The 16372-nt window shown below is 39.7% G+C and overlaps 1 protein-coding gene and 1 pseudogene across 2 annotated transcripts in view; both read left to right on the plus strand.

The window, feature by feature from the left end:
- Positions 1-1222, plus strand: part of LOC146479980 (uncharacterized) — a 6592-nt pseudogene extending 5370 nt beyond the window's left edge. The window contains exon 5 of the transcript XR_014864807.1: positions 1-1222. This exon is cut by the window's left edge and continues 1455 nt beyond it. The product of XR_014864807.1 is annotated as an uncharacterized LOC146479980 (transcript).
- LOC146479979 (neurotrypsin-like) overlaps positions 1-16323 on the plus strand; it is a 27778-nt gene extending 11455 nt beyond the window's left edge. The window contains exons 3-6 of the mRNA XM_085110180.1: positions 7209-7553; positions 11265-11603; positions 14237-14560; positions 14904-16323. Coding sequence (XP_084966306.1) covers positions 7209-7553; positions 11265-11603; positions 14237-14560; positions 14904-15322 — 1427 coding nt within the window. The 3' untranslated portion in view covers positions 15323-16323. The remainder of the gene's footprint in view (positions 1-7208; positions 7554-11264; positions 11604-14236; positions 14561-14903) is intronic.
- The last annotated feature ends 49 nt before the right edge of the window (positions 16324-16372 follow it).

Below are 16372 nucleotides of genomic sequence, written 5' to 3' on the forward strand. Positions count from 1 at the left end.
TCACGTTGCTTATTTTTGGGCCATCACGCGTCGCAATAAAACCCTTTGCCACCCTCAATAAATGCCACTTACTATTAGCTGTTGTGCCCTAATTGTCAGTCGGTCGCCCTTCGTAACATTTGATAGCATTTCCAACGATGTTTAGATTTAGTAGTTTTTCTGGTTCCAAGTCCTCGCAATGGTAAACGCTATGACAACGTTCCAAAACACAAACAGGCAAGTTTAATACACGCACAAACACACACAAAAAAAAAACAAGTAAGTAAGTCGCTTTTTATTGGAATTCTATGTAAGCCGTTAATTTGCATGTATTCCCATACAAACCCTCATATTAATTTTACGTGCCAGTGAATATAACTTTTTCACTGTTACCTAATATTACAAGTATATAGCTGTCAGTGAGCTTGGGATAGTTGGGAACATGTATGAACCCGAAACAGAAGAGCAACGATCAACTGATGCTGTAAATTAGTGTTTTACTTGCCACCCCCCCCCCCCCCCTCCCCTCCCACGCCCCAACCAAAGAAATTGAGCACATATCATATTCCACATTATTCTGGGACAGCAGTTTCCTATTTAGTACCCGAAATGCATAAAATAGCCTTGACAGTAATCTTGAATGGCCTTTTTTTTTTAATTTAGGAGCTGTTCCATTTTTGTTTCCTCTCCACCCCTACCCCAACCCGTCTGGACGTGCGCGTGTTTCTGTAACGCAATCTCATTGTTTTAAAAATCACGGCGGAAGGTAAACGGAACATAAACGATTTCTTGACGAGAATCTCCAGTTTAAAGCAGGATTTAAACGGTTGCTGAAGGAAGTTTTGGTCATTAAGGATAACACAGAAATATTTTACACCTTGCACACGGCAGCTTATGGGGCGGAAGGCAATTTTTCGGCCGATGGTTCTCCTGACGGACTTTGAAGAATTCAACTCAGTTTAACGGCTGCGATGTATTACAGTGATTTCGCACAACAAATCATCGAAAATGCGGCTGTATCCGACTGAAACTATAAATTGATATATTTTGAAATATCCAGTTCTCGATATTTCACGAGGTAAGTGGAATTTATCGTTATTTTCTTAGTAAATCGTTATTGTCATGTTGTTATGCTAATTACGAAGGCGGTGTTTGTTGACAAAAGTACAGTTAAAACTTCTTCTTCTATAATTTTCTCTTTTTAACTGCCCAAAAATTTTATTGCATATTCTTACAGACGAGACATTGCTCTTTAACCGGGATGCTGTTTTAGGATGCCAACTAATGTATCTTTAGCGATATTGTCCTCTAAACTCGGCCAATTTTTTGGCACTTAAAGAGTAGTTCAATAGGGAAGAAATTAAAAATTTTGTAAAAAAATCAGAATTCGATCAAATTCCAAAAAAAGCTTCTCAACACAACAACAAACATTTGCTTGTCTCGAATAATGAGATTTTGTTCGGATTTGTAACGCTTCCTTTGTAAGGCAAATTCTTAAAAGTGTGGCCTAAAAGGGCCGCTGAAAGCCCTCTGAGAGCGGTAAAACCAAGATGGTCGCACTACAGCTAAACTACGAATCGAACTGATCTGAAAGTTATATTTATATGAATCACTTATATAGACCATTCTTCTGAGAAAGTTTGAGGGATTTCATTTTTTCTCGTCCAAACGACGATAGTCGATATTTACAGAGGACGGCTCTTAAAAGCATGAAATGAACACAGAGACCTTGGCTTTTATCTAAAAGCTTCCGTGAAGTGTATTAATAAGTGCAAAGTAACAGGAAGAACATGAAGTACTGAAATGGCGAATTGTGTCAAAGTGCATTCCACACATCTCGACCTAGCGCGCTCGCTTTTCACGGGCCAAACTAAATATTTTAACATCATAAATAAGAAACATTGCCCGTTCAGAAAAGTTATTTCATTACCAGTATGTTTGTATACCCTTGATGATATGGTCATCTGAAATATGGCAAGAATCACTCTATCTAAAGAATAGCAAACATTGTATTCTTTACGTTGGCAACTTTAAATGAAAGAATGTTCAAGTGGAGATAAAATATAGTGTGGAAGCAAGCACAAGGGATGTAAAAAGGATTGTGAAAGTGTCAAGTCGAGAAAACACTGCCTTGTCTTGAACGAGAGTTTTAAAGATGTACTAATTTGCATAATTTCAATCGGGCCATCGACCACGTTTTGGCCGATTTCGAACTTTCCCAATTTTTGCCAAAATAAAAACTCGCTGGAACTTTTGAATATTATTTTTGAATATAGTTCACTAAAAGGGTCTTTTGGGGCAAATAAAAAGAAATTCGAATTTTCGCTTCTGTCGCCGGATTCTCGAAAGTTACTGACAATGGCTCTTAATGACATTTCGTGTAATCGGACATGACGTTTGTTGTTTGTGCTTTTTACCCGGATGAGAGCACATGGCATGTTTTCTTTTTAGAAATGTACTACGGGTTGAAAGTTTTTACAGCTGGTGTAAAAGTGCTTGTAGTCATTAAATAGTCATCAAAATGTTACCTGAGGTAAGAGATTTGGGTTTGGGAGCTGTGGAAACATTTTCCTAGTCCTAAACGAACCGGATACGACGAGTGAATCGGAGAATTTGTAATGGAATCGACCAATCCGACCGACTGCGGTCTGCATTTGGAAGTGCGTGGAGCTATGAATACAGAAATTGTTATCCTGAGAAACAAGCGAGCGTCTATGAAGCGACGAATTACAAATACCATAAAGAAGTTGAAAAGTTCAATCGAGCAATTTGTAAGAAAGGCCATTATCCGCGGATATGTTCATATTCTGGAACAATTTATAAACGAAGCACGCGCGTGTTCTAAATGATCGACTGGTGGCTGTTATTCCAGAAAACGAGCACGGAAAATCCCCACTTGGTACGAAGTGGAGCTGGAGAGAGTTCAGAAAGTGAAATTAGAGGCTGAAGCTCATCTTGAGCAAAGAGCAGACGAAAGTGCTAGTGGATTGAGCTCTGTAAATGTGAGTAAAATTTCGAGTAGAAGTGCTCATGAAATCCGAGCAAAGGTGATTTCGGCGGAAATCTTGAAAATCTATAGAGGAACAGCGACGTCGAAAGCAAGAGTTGGAGAATCAATTGGAACCAAAAAGGAAACCTTAACTGGTCCAGTGCGAAGCTGAAAGAGTTAGATTTGAAGCTCAAGAAAGCAGAAAAACTAAAGAAGCCGAAGACGAGGCTGCACGCCTTGCAGCCGAAGCTGAAATCCTTGAGAAGGCAGCAAACACTGTTAGGTATAATCACGAGACTTTATCTAATCGATTGCTTGATTTTGAGGATGGTTCTTTGGAAATAGTTCCTTCTACTGCTGAACAGTGTGTGGTTTCTCAACCACCCCCTGGTCTTGTGAAACAAGCATAAACAAGTTGTGGAACTTTGTTGTCAACTAATAACACCTCTTGTACTGTTACATCATCCCCAGCGTTTCAACAACCAAAGTTTAATATTCCATTTGTTTGTCCTTTGAGTAGTCAAGGCCTGTAAAGGTGCTACAGTCATGGATTGGAGATTTGCCTAATTCATGTTCTCAGCCCGACATTACACCAGTTATAGCTGACCAAAAACAAGTGATTTATTGCTATTCTACACGTGATTGTCTTCCCAAGCTACACCTTAGCAAGTTTGATGGAGATCCCTTGCATTGGTCTGACTGATCATCAATGTTTAAATCAATTGTTCATGATGCTAATCTCTCCCTTAATGGTAAAGCTAAGTCTGCAATTGAAGGGTATGGTTACAGTGGAGATTCTTACCACGAAGCACTGAAGGAATTGGGAAGCAGTGATTACGTAACAGCAACCTCATCCAATGAACATTTTAGCGCATCTCATAGAAACAGAGACTCAGTTTTGTTACAAGTGGTACCTGTAACACTTTGTGGTCCAAAGGGACCATAAAGCACATGCAGTTTGCGGTTGGCAGATGTTTCTCGTAACCTTGGTTTGGATGGTCCTTTGGAGGCGTGCTGTAAAATGGAATTCAGAAAACGTCAGAACTGTTGACAAGGCGTGTGGGTTTACAAGTCAGTCCATTAAAGGGCCTTGGTAATCGATTTCATGTGAATGGAGTCCTGGTAGTTGATCGTCTCAATGTACCTGAAAGAAAGGTGGAACTCAAAGAGTTACAGGAGAAATGGCCACACCTGTTGGACTTAGAGTTGACTGAAGTTGCTGGAACACAGGTGTCTCTACTTCTAGGCTTATTGTGCCACTGGAAACCCTGGCTAAATGGTCCTGCCTTCCTGCATCTCCCTGAAGAGAAGTGGCCGAAGGGAAATTCAAAACTTGAAGCCTCCAACCAACCTATGATTGACCTGCAAACCCAAGAAATAGCAATAAATTGGACTGGTTTAAGGCGCTAATTTATTTCTTTGGATAAGTACTCATCCTTGACGCGACTCCTCAGAGTAACCGCCTTCAGTTTTCGGGTTATTTACAACTGTAGACGCGCAGTGGCTGAACGTCGAATTGGTCTGTTGTTAGTTGAAGAGTTGGAACAGGCACGGAAATTCAGGATCCGCAAGGTTCAAGTAGAGTCCTATCCCCAAGAAGTTGCCACTCTCAAGAAAATTCTACCCATTTCAAGCAAGAGCAAATTAATTTCTCTTTCACCCCTCTTGGACGAAGAAGGAAGGGCTCTTGTTGGTGGATTATGAGCCACCCTTTGGTTTTGTCACCTGCGCATGAGCTGAGCCATCATATCGTCATAAACTGCCATGAGAAGCTTGAACATAAAGGCGTTGAACATGTCCGAAACGAATTAAGACAACAGTAGGCGTATTGCAGAAGGCGAAGAGCAAAACCAGAAGCACCATTGATGGTTGGCCTTCCCTCTGATCGTCTACAAGTTGCAGTGGCATTCTCGAAAGTTGGAGTAGATTCTTTGGTCCACTGAAAGTGAAGCATCTCAGGAAGCAAGAAAAGAGAAATGGTTGCCTCTTTACTTGTCTCGTGACTAGAGGTGTGCATTTGAAAGTTGCGCACTCTTTGTCTACTGACTCCTTTATCATGTGTCTTCCACGGTTTATAGCAAGACGAGGTAAACTAATGTCATCTACTCTGACAATGGAACAAACTTCGCGGGAGCCAACCGCGAGTTAAAAGGATGCCTGTGTGTGAGTGGAATCAAGATCGAATTGCAAGTACCACCACACTGTATGAATAAAGGATTCTCGCTCTTCCAGAGAATTTCTTCTTCCTCTTCGGAAAGTTGTCGAGCTTTGTTTGGGCGCTTGCCGCGGCCAATCAAGCGAAGCTGTTTCGCTTTTCCGTCCAGTACTTGTTGGAGGAACTGAATTCTCTGTCGCGAACAATGGACAAACTGTAGCCTCTGGGAATAACTTACTCTTAAAAGGAAACAGCTATCAGGGGCAACTTATCAGAACAGATATTTTCCATAAGTTCGATTTCGATAGGCGGAACTGCTCGTTTCAGCAAAAAATCAAACACAAAGGTGAAAACCTTGAAAGGAGGTTACCCTAAAAATCCGAGGTAATGACTTGAGTGAAAGAATGGGAAATTTTACCGTGCGATAAATCTCCCTTCGATGTCAAACGTAATCGATACGATCAGGACGTAAACACTGACTTTACATTGGCAACCGAACATGACACTTCACGCATTTTTATATTCGGCCTTGAACGTTAAATTAACTTTAAAGATCCAAGGCAATTCCGTGGATGAAAGGCTAGAAAAATAAAACTTCGCAATAAATTTCATGCGGGATCCAGTGTGAGTGATAGGATCGGTTTACCAGAACAAACGTAAACACTGAAAATTTGCTTACGCACGCTTGACGAACTTCTACATTTACATTCACTTGAATAAAGCCAAAATAGCAAGTGTAGTAAGATTGAAAGCTGACAGAAGCCGTCGTTTGAACGTAGAAAGGAATTACCATGCTGAAAACACCGGCAAGATTTAGGTCACGTTCTAGCTAACCAAATCGTTTGCATGTATCAACTTTCATTAGTCAAGATCTAGAGTACGATACGAGAAAAAAACACACGGAAGGAAGGAAAACCAGACGCTTTTCTTTTTTTTCGATTGGCAACCACGTAAAACCATCTAAAGAACGTACACTTCTACCTTTGTGATGCTTCGCGTATCGAAAGTAATGGAGAGTCAGTGTGTAATTTAATTGTTTTGCGAGATAAGCAAATCTACAATGCATTCCTGCAACGCGACATGGCGTCAAGGAATCCTTGTAGCCTAGTTTGATGCGACACTGTTTTACGGTGAACACTATTCAGTAGCCTTTGATCGTGTTCTTCAGTTTGTTTTGGTTACTTTAGGGTCAATTTGGTTGGTTTGGTGAAGTTTTACGTTTCGTTGTGGACCTCAAAGGAAATATCTTTGAACAACCGAGAAAAGGCAGTGAAAACATAAACGAGTAGCGAAGTTACAGAATACCTAACAAAATGTTTTGAAAGTAGGCGAAACCTAAGAGGAAAAAGAAATTAACAGCGAAATCGCAAAGCTGAACAAAGTCCTTCTTTCACACGACTGCCGCCAAGCCACTGGGTACATCTCCTTCGAAACTGAGGTTATCTGAAAATGGCACTTAATTAATTGTGCAGTTCTGACTTCATAGACCGTTTGCGAATATTAGAATAAGATAAATTTATTTTTTTAAGGAAGGTTTTTTCGCGATTGGAAGTTAGTTAGTATTCTTGAAATCCAATTTTCGATTGGACAAGAGTGCGATCTATTCACAAATCGCATTATTTTTTGCACTAAATCGCATCCTTTTTTTAGCCGATCAAAATGAAAGTGGAATAATAACAACAAAAATAATAATTGACAAAAAACTGTTCGATTTCAGACCAAATTGCACTCCGCTCAGTTCAATAACTTATTCTTATAATATTTATTTATTTATTTATTTAATTATTTTACTTCTTACTTATTAAATTTACTCGGACTTTGTTCTAAAGTACTTTTTTACTACGAACTTCCTAATATCTATGTGGTATAAAAGAAACGCTGGAGTAGATGACGAACAGACAAACGACAAAACAATCCATACATATGTTTCATACTTACAACGCAATTTGCCCAGTGGCATTTTGTATTCTTCAACTCTCATGGTGGTTTGGCCATTTAACTTAAAAATGTAATCAAATTTTACACTCGTCTATGAGAAACAAATATTCTTAAAAAATAAAACTGTTGCTTTAAATGTCTTTTCAGACACGCACGTTCGCCTAACTGGTTATGACGCGACGTTCGCTGGTCGCGTTGAAGTATTTTCTCAAGGATTCTGGGGACGTGTTTCACATTTTTACGGACCTTGGCGCAAAAAGGAGGCTGCAGTTGTTTGCAGGCAGCTTGGTTTCCCAGGAGTCATCACTGCATTGAGTTATTCAGCGTTTGGAGAAGGTTCAGGGCCAATTTTGATGTCTCGTGTACAGTGTGTTGGGACAGAAAATACTTTACAACAATGCCAATATGGGGATTGGGTCAACAGCCCGTCAGCTACAGCATGTGAAGTGGGAGTGATCTGCAAGACTCACGACTTTCGTCATAATAAGGGTGGTAAGTTACTTTAATTAACAGGCCTGACCTGTTGTAGTCAACTTAGGACAAACTGAACTCTAAATCATAAAAACTCTGTGCCAAAATTCCGCAACAGTCTGCTTTCATTCATTCATTCATTCATTCATTCATTCATTCATTCATTCATTCATTCATTCATTCATTCATTCATTCAGTCAGTCAGTCAGTCAGTCAGTCAGTCAGTCAGTCATTCATTCATTCATTCATTCATTCATTCATTCATTCATTCATTCTTTCATTCATTCATTCATTCATTCATTTATCCATTCATTCATTCATTTATTAATAGATTGTTTGATTGCTTGATCGATCAATTGATTGATTGATTGATTTAATGATTAACTCACTTACTAAGTTAGTTAGTCATACCTTCGTTTATATGTTGTTTGTGTATGCATGACGGGCAGGTGAGACAAATGACGTCATTCTCGTTCATTTGGTACGGTACTGGACTAAACTTGTTGGGCCAATTATTTAAACGAAGTCTAAGTTAGCCCTTGTTTACGGCTTATTCGCGGTTAAGACATTGTCTCGATAGATAACGGTTAAACAATGTTTAGACGCGACTGAGCCGTGTTTTTTCCAGTCAATGGCTAAACAACGTCCTCACAAGGGAATCTATTGTCCGGCTGTTGAATTATTTGTATGCACATTTCGATTTTGGAGGTACGTTTGACTCAAATGCGACTTCGAACAACCAATTTTAGGCTTTCCCTCGGTGTAAGAACCTATAAAACCCACAGCTGCAGGAAATCAAGGGAAACCTTGAAACGGTCAAAAAAAAAAAAAAAAACAGGGAAGGAAAACAATAACCTACAACACAAGCAAAAACCCGTCAGGCTCTTACAACAAGGTAAACCCCAATTCTAGCGACGGAATTGCGGAATTGGGAAGAACATTTCCAAATGTGGAAATTAAAAGTACGGCAAAAAAACATTGCCGAAGAAACGAAAGGCTTGGAAAGAAATTCTGAACAAATTCAACTCCCAAAATCGAGTGTTGTCCAATACACACAAACGGAATATACCTTGTTCTTTAATCCCAGAGCCGAAACAAACGAGGAACGCATGAATATAATTCACCCTTTAATCCATGAACCCAAACAAGCGCGCTAGGTATGAATTTAACTCTTTCTTTAATCTATGAACCGAACAAGCGCGCTACACATGAATATGACTCGTATATTCATGTGCAGCGTTCTTGTTTCGGTTCATGGATAAAGAACGATCAAGGTATATTCACGTGTAGCGCGCTTGTTTTGGTTTATGGATTAAAGAACGACGTACCAGTAATATTCATGCGTAGCACGCTTGTTTCGGTTTATTGATTAAAGAGCGAGTTGTATTCATGTGTATCGCGCTTGTTTCGATTTATGGATTAAAAAACGAGTTATATTCATGCGTAGCGCGCTTCTTTTGGTTCATGGATTAAAGAACGAGTCATATTCATGCGTAGCGCGCTCGGTTTTGGTACATAGATTAAGGACATTAAGGAACGAGTTATATTCTGTGTGTAGCGCGCTCATGTTTTGGTTCATGGATTAAATAACGAGTTATATTCATGTGTAGCGCGCAAGTTTCGGTTCATGGATTAAAGAACGAGGTATATTCATGTGTAGTCACTTGTTTCGCTTTATAGATTAATGAACGAGTACCGGTAATATTCATGCGTAGCACGCTTGTTTCGGTTCATTGATTAAAGAACAAGTTGTATTCATGCGTATCGCGCTTGTTTCGGTTTATGGATTAAAAAACGAGTTATATTCATGCGTAGCGCGCTTCTTTTGGTCCATGGATTAAAGAACGAGTTATATTCATGCGTAGCGCGCTCGGTTTCGGTTCATGAATTAAGGAACAGTTATATTCTGTGTGGAGCGCTTGTTTCAGTTCATGGATTAAAGAACGAGTTTTATTCATGCGTAGCGCGCTTGTTTCGGTTCATGGATTAAAGAACGAGGTATATTCATGTGTAGCGCGCTTGTTTTGGCTTATGGATTAAAGAACGAGGTATATTCATGTGCAGCGCGCTTGTTTTGGCTCATCGATTAAAGAACGAGGTATCTTCATGTGTAGCGCGCTTGTTTTGGCTCATCGTGCATTAAAGAACGAGATATATTGATGTGTAGCATGCTTGTTTCGGCTCGTGGATTTAGGAACGAGATAGATTCATGTGTACTGCGCTTGTTTCATGTTGTTTCGGCTCATGCATTAAAGAACGAGGTATTTCGCTTATATATCAAGGAAGATTCAAGTCATGACGTTTGTCTTGAGATCCAGATTCCAATGGTGAACCAATCGACTGACTACTTTTCCATTTGTACCAATGGTACCAACGGTACCAATCGACCATTCGTTTTCGCATGGCTTACAAGTCAGTTAATGAGATGCAGTTTACAAATGGTATACCGATCGACTGAGGAGCTTACCATTTGTTCCAATGGTACGAATCAAGGCCAATCGACTGACTACTTTTCCGTTTGTACCAATGGTACCAATGGTACCAATCGACCATTCGTTTTCGCATGGCTTACAAGTCAGTTAATGAGATGCAGTTTACAAATGGTATACCGATCGACTGAGGAGCTTACCATTTGTTCCAATAGTACGAATCAAAACCAATCGACTGACTACTTTTCCGTTTGTACCAATGGTACCAATGGTAACAACCGACCATTCGTTTTCGCATGGCTCACAAGCCAGTTAATGAGATGCAGCTTACAAATGGTATACCGATCGACTGAGGAGCTTACCATTCGTTCCAATGGTACGAATCGTAACCAATCGACTGACTACTTTTCCGTTTGTACCAATGGTACCAATCGACCATTCGTTTTCGCGTGGCTCACAAGCCGGTTAATGAGATGCAGTTTACAAATGGTATACCGATCGACTGAGAAGCTTACCATTCGTTCCAATGGTACGAATCGTAACCAATCGACTGACTACTTTTCCATTTGTACCAATGGTACCAATGGTACCATGCAATCGACCATTCGTTTTCGCACGGCTTACAAGTGTTAATAAGATGCATTTCACCAATGGAATTCCGATCGAATGAGGAGCTTACCATTCGTTCCAATGGTACGAATCGTAAGGCGTCTTTGACAAATCGTAATCTTTTACCAATGGTACGATTGGTGAGGGTGTTTTGACCATTCGTATCCGTTTGTGTATATTGGACATGAGTGGAGCCAAAATCCGCATGCTTTTGAGAAGATCCCAAAATTACTCGCATTTCTCTTCATTTTGTGGCCTTTTGAAAATCTTGGGTAACACAGACAAAAGCTGACAAAGAGTAAGTCTGCACGGTTGCCTTTTTCACGTAATCACCTGCGGGAACGAGGTTGTGTGACTTTGCCTTTTTCAATACTTTACAATGTTACTTCTTGAAACATTACGTCACGCAATTCAGATTCGCCTTATTTCGCTCTTTACACGCGACTCATTACATAGCATACACGATCTGTAATTCTGTGGGTGATCCACATAAAATGCAATTATATGTAATATACATTAAACTTATTTAAAGAGAACATAAGGTTGCTCGAAATAGCCCATTGGTTTATAATGTCGCGCGGTCAGTAGCAAATGAATACTGACAAATTGACAGTAAAAGAGTTGCGGAACAGTATGTTCTCAAAACTGAAGAAGGACCTAACATGCTATTAAAAATTATGCCTTTGTAAATTAGATATTCCAATCCGTCTGCAAGGCTCCCCAGTACGTAATGCTGGCCGAGTAGAAGTGCTGTACGCAGGGATCTGGGGAGGAATCAGCAGTGACAACTGGGATATCAATGACGCTATGGTAGTTTGTCGCCAGCTTGGTTACCAAGCCGGAGCAGAAGTAGCTTTGAAAAACGGTGTTTATGGTCCAGTCATCGGTCCAGTGTGGCTTTCCAATCTTCAGTGTACTGGAAGCGAAACAAACATCATGGAGTGCACTCATGATCAGATTGCAAACAAAACTGAACTACAGTGGCAAGGACAAATTGCCAGTGTAATTTGCAAAGATACAGCTCTTCCAAACGGTAGTTAATAAGTATCCTTTCCTTTCTGTTTATACGATGAGTTACTTAAAAGTCTAACGCATGCTCTAACATATGTTAGTTTCGTGAAAAATAAATTATTGCCCATGATCACTTATCCTAGGTAACCAGACCAATGGCATACCATGTCCTATGGCAGATCCAATGCCCAATACGAATAGTATCACGAGGTAATCGGTCGCGATATTGGAAGACCGACCTATTAATATAACGTATCTATTAGTATGCAATCTCCGCTGATTTGCTTGGGGAAAAATGCAAATGATTACTGCTATTATACCAACAAATGGATTCAGTTAAGAGTTCATCATGACGGTCACCTTACTACCGGCAAAGATGAATCGTTTGCTTACGGTAACCAATAGGAAAGTAGATAAAGTCAGTATAGAGTCCTTAAGTGATGACATCATAAAAACTAAATTTACTCGGAAAGAGCATGACGACCCTATACAAATCCTTCTTATTTTGTCTCAGTTCCTAACGTTAGGAACTGAGACAAAATTAGAAGGATTTGTATGGAGTCATCGTGGCATAACAGAGCTAATATCTCGCCCCAAAATTGCAATAAAATGCTGATTTTTGGCAATTTTTTTTTTATCATGCTCTTTCCGAGTATACTAACAAATCCCATTATTCAAATATTTGTGACGTCACACTTTAGGACTCTATGTTGTTGAGTACGGACCTGTTCAAATCAGTCTAATTCAGTATTACGTCTGAGAATTGGTTTCAGTTCCATTCGCCGGAATCGACACGTTGGTTAAAAAATCCAAACTTTCCTGAGCGAAAAGTTTGTAATCGGAGCTAGCCACAAGATGGTTCATGTCTGATAAGATGAGAGCATGTTACGTAGAGCTGAATATGATCCTATAAAATCACATCACACTCAAAGGCTCATTGGGGGACGTATTTTCAGCACTCAGTATTGGGAGACATATTTGGGACTTCGAGAACTGACCGCTTAGGAGACAGTGGTCGTCAAATACAGGTTCCATTTTAACAACTAGAAAGCCATAATAATAAGCCTAACCGTAAATAAATCGGGTGACATCGTTTCTCGGGATGCATATACACAGTATCACGTGATGTATATCACTCGTTACAGTTGTTCATCACGTGTAGCTGATAACACAATTCCACGTGATAGAATCGCATAGTGTACATGGTTACACCGTATTACATAATTCCCATGTCACATGGGCATTGTTAAGTAATGCTCTCTGTGAGCCTCCATGTTGTTTCATAAATTCTGTGTTTGTAAGAATACAATAGTCATTGAAAGAGTGTGCAAGAGTATATAGTTGAGAACAGAAATCATTTAGTAATTTTGGATAAGCGGATAAGCTGTTCAAAAGTGGCGCAATATTATAGCTAAAGCTGTCTTTAAGAAAGTTGATACGAGACAACGAAATAGGGCATATCACCAGTCTCCATTATATCCGCAAGCCAGCAGATCGTCCGAACGCATAGTGTACTGTCAACAACAAACTGAAGAAATACTTTGAGGATGGTGAAGACCCCAAACAGGGCCAAACGACTACTTAAGAGGTCATTAAAACAACGTTTTCCCAAAACTGGTGCAGCTATCATCAATTATGCTTTTTAGCCAACTTAGCGTTAAGGCTTTCACGATGATTTCACGACTCCCTAGAGGCTTCCAATGTATAATATCCGGAACTGTGTACTATCATGCCTATTAAAGGTGTCAAATACAAATGACACACCCTGGGTCAAACCGCAGAATTTAAGACGCCCTACGAGTTAGTTGATCCCGCCAAGTTACTAAGGGTCACTATATCCGATATGCCCCAATATAACAATCATATCTCTGACGTTATCAAAAGGGCTAACAAGCTCTTACGCGAGTCAATGTTTCATCTGCTGATATATTCAGCTTTTATTGCACCTGTATTTAAACGCCGGTTCAAGAGTAAAGCGCGCCCGTGTTCCATCATGCGTTACTGGCATTAAGAGGCGCACACTTCGCATAATATCTCCGAGTATGTCACACTCCGACAATGTAGCGTCGTTAAATATAAGCACATTGATAAACAGGTGCCAGGAACTTTGTGCAAAGTTGTTTGAGTCTGCTATTTTCGGTTCCACTCATAAGCTTATCTATTTACCACCAGCAGGCCACATCCCATGTTATAATTTAAAAGGACAGTGTCACCTATTTTTATTGTCAGTTTAAGTACATCAAAGACATTTGTATCGATGTAAACATGTAAAATTATGGTTCAGTTTTGTTAACAATAACCCTACTAGTGCACAGAACTAGAATCACTCATCTTTGGCTTCAGATGGATTGGAACTTGGAAAAATTGGTCAACTTTTTCAAGTTCCCCCCTGTGTATTTTGGGAAAATTGTTAAAAACGGATTACAGTTTACTCTTCCTCGGAGAAATCATTACATATGTTCCTCCCTGGCGTTACAAGAACAATTTCATATTAGAAAAGAGGTTATTAGTCAACTTTTGGAGTAGTTGTGACAAGCTACACATAAAATCTACAGTCTTCGAAACAATTATTTTTGCAGAGATTTTTTGAGCACTGTATATTCTCAAGTTTCCAAAGCAAGGCACTAATAATGACTTTTCCCATTTTATTTTCAGGAATGACGCTAAGGCTACGTGGGTCACACCTGCCACACATGGGGCGAATTGAGGTTTATTACGCTGGAAGGTGGGGCGCAATTTATTTTTCTGGCTGGGACAACAAAGACGCTACAGTAGCTTGTAGGCAGCTGGGATATTCTCTAGCCTCCATGTCAGGCTACAAACTGTTTTGCTCTGATGATGTTCCGATTTGGTTTACAAACTTCCGGTGCCAAGGAAATGAAACATTATTGGATCAGTGTGCTTGGGATTTCCCAAGCCATGTTTATGTTGGAAGTTATTGTGCGAATGTTGCATGCTCTGATCGAATGATTGATGCAGGTAAAAATAATTAACAGCAAGTTTAGTATATTTTGACCAAGCAAAATAAAATAGGCTTCGATCAGTAATAATGAATACGATCGTCAACATCCTCGCAGGGTTTAAATCCATTCGGCAAAAAACTTTGTTCTACCGCTAGAAAACTTAGTATAGTAAGCGCTTCTTTACCTTTTGTTATTTTTCCTTTATTTATCCACTGCTCCGGTTTCATCCTTGTTTTCCCACAGTTCAAAAAATTTAATCAGCCAGTTTCAAATGTAAAAATAGATGAGTAAAAGAAGCTTCAGTGTCACCAGCATCGTTGAACTATCTAAGAAAATGATTTCTTTTTTAATTGCACTAGGATATCAACTGAGATTGAAAGGTTCTCCAGTTCCTTACGCCGGCAGATTAGAACTTCTATTTAAAGGTGTTTGGGGCACCATTTATGACGATCGTTTTGAAATAATGACTCCTGAATCAACTCGGGTAATATGCAGACAGTTGGGATTTTCTGACGGTATCCTATCTACTGGAGGGTCGGTGTTTGGCCCGGGAACAGGGCCCCAGTGGTTTAACGCTTACACCTTACGATGCTTGGGAAACGAAACCAATATAATGAATTGCACTTTGTACGATCAACTTGGACTTAAGCATGATTATGATGAGGAGGATGTCAGTGTGGTCTGTCGACCAAAAGATCCCCCTGCTAATGGTAAGCAAACAAGGCCAGATAAGACTACTTTTAAGAGTTTATGGTTGTGGTATGTTGCTCGGTCTTGAAAATTATGATGATCTATAATAGGAGAATTTGCAGTTTTCCATACTCGGTGAAAACTTAGTGACAGGAGCTTAGTGTCTAGAATGTATGCAAGGTTTTTCCTTTCTCCTAATCCTCCATAAATACCAAGAAAATCCATAGTCTTCTTGTTTCCTCAAAAATCATACCACCATTTCAATCAATAATAATGATAATTATAAAAGTAATACCAGAATCCTTTGAACCCCCAAAATCGCAAATACCCAATAACTTCTCACATCAACTGTCAAAATGTTCGCGCGCTGATTGGCTTGTAGCTACTGTCTGTAAGAGTATAGTACAAACAGAAATGACGTCAGATGCAACGCGCTTGCTCAACGAAAGTTAAATCCACTCGTAATTTTTCCATGTTATTGTAAAAAACAAATCGACGGCAGTTTTCTATGGTCTATACGCTTATAGACCATAAAATGAAGCCATAAAATGTTCAAAACTTGGCAGTAAAACTAGTCGCCTGCTGCCCGTGGTTCCACTTAATTTTTTAACATTTTATGGCGTCAACTTCTGTCGATTGGTTATTCTGGTAAGACAGGTCAGTGTTTGTGGAAGTCTCAAAGCTTGGTTGCGTTCGGTTACATAAACAGTTAACTAAGGGAACGTAAGGGTGTGCAGAGTGGAAAAAGGCACAGAAGTGTTTTTCAAAATCCAAGTACCGTTTTCTGGCCATTGCATTTTTTTAAAGTAGCATTTGCCGGTGAGAAATTAGCGACCAAAAATATGCATGTTATAATCCCTAACTAGAAAGGGACCATGACTACGCTTATAGGTAGCCTAGGGCTTCATGAGACTATTATAAACACTCATTCAGTGTCTGAATGGAACCACCTCCCAGTGGAAGTGGCCCGGTGTTGTATTTTAGTAGTTCGTAAGTGCGGTCCAAAATGTTTAGGATTGAGTGTCAATGTCTCATACCGAAGCCCATTACAGGACTTACTTGACTTAAACTTTAATGTATACCCCCAGAAGGGCTTTTCAACACATTTCACTTTCACATATTTCACTTTATTACGTTA

Source organism: Pavona decussata, unplaced genomic scaffold, assembly GCF_977016875.1.
Source record: "Pavona decussata unplaced genomic scaffold, jaPavDecu1.1 SCAFFOLD_57, whole genome shotgun sequence".
Taxonomy (NCBI): domain Eukaryota; kingdom Metazoa; phylum Cnidaria; class Anthozoa; order Scleractinia; family Agariciidae; genus Pavona; species Pavona decussata.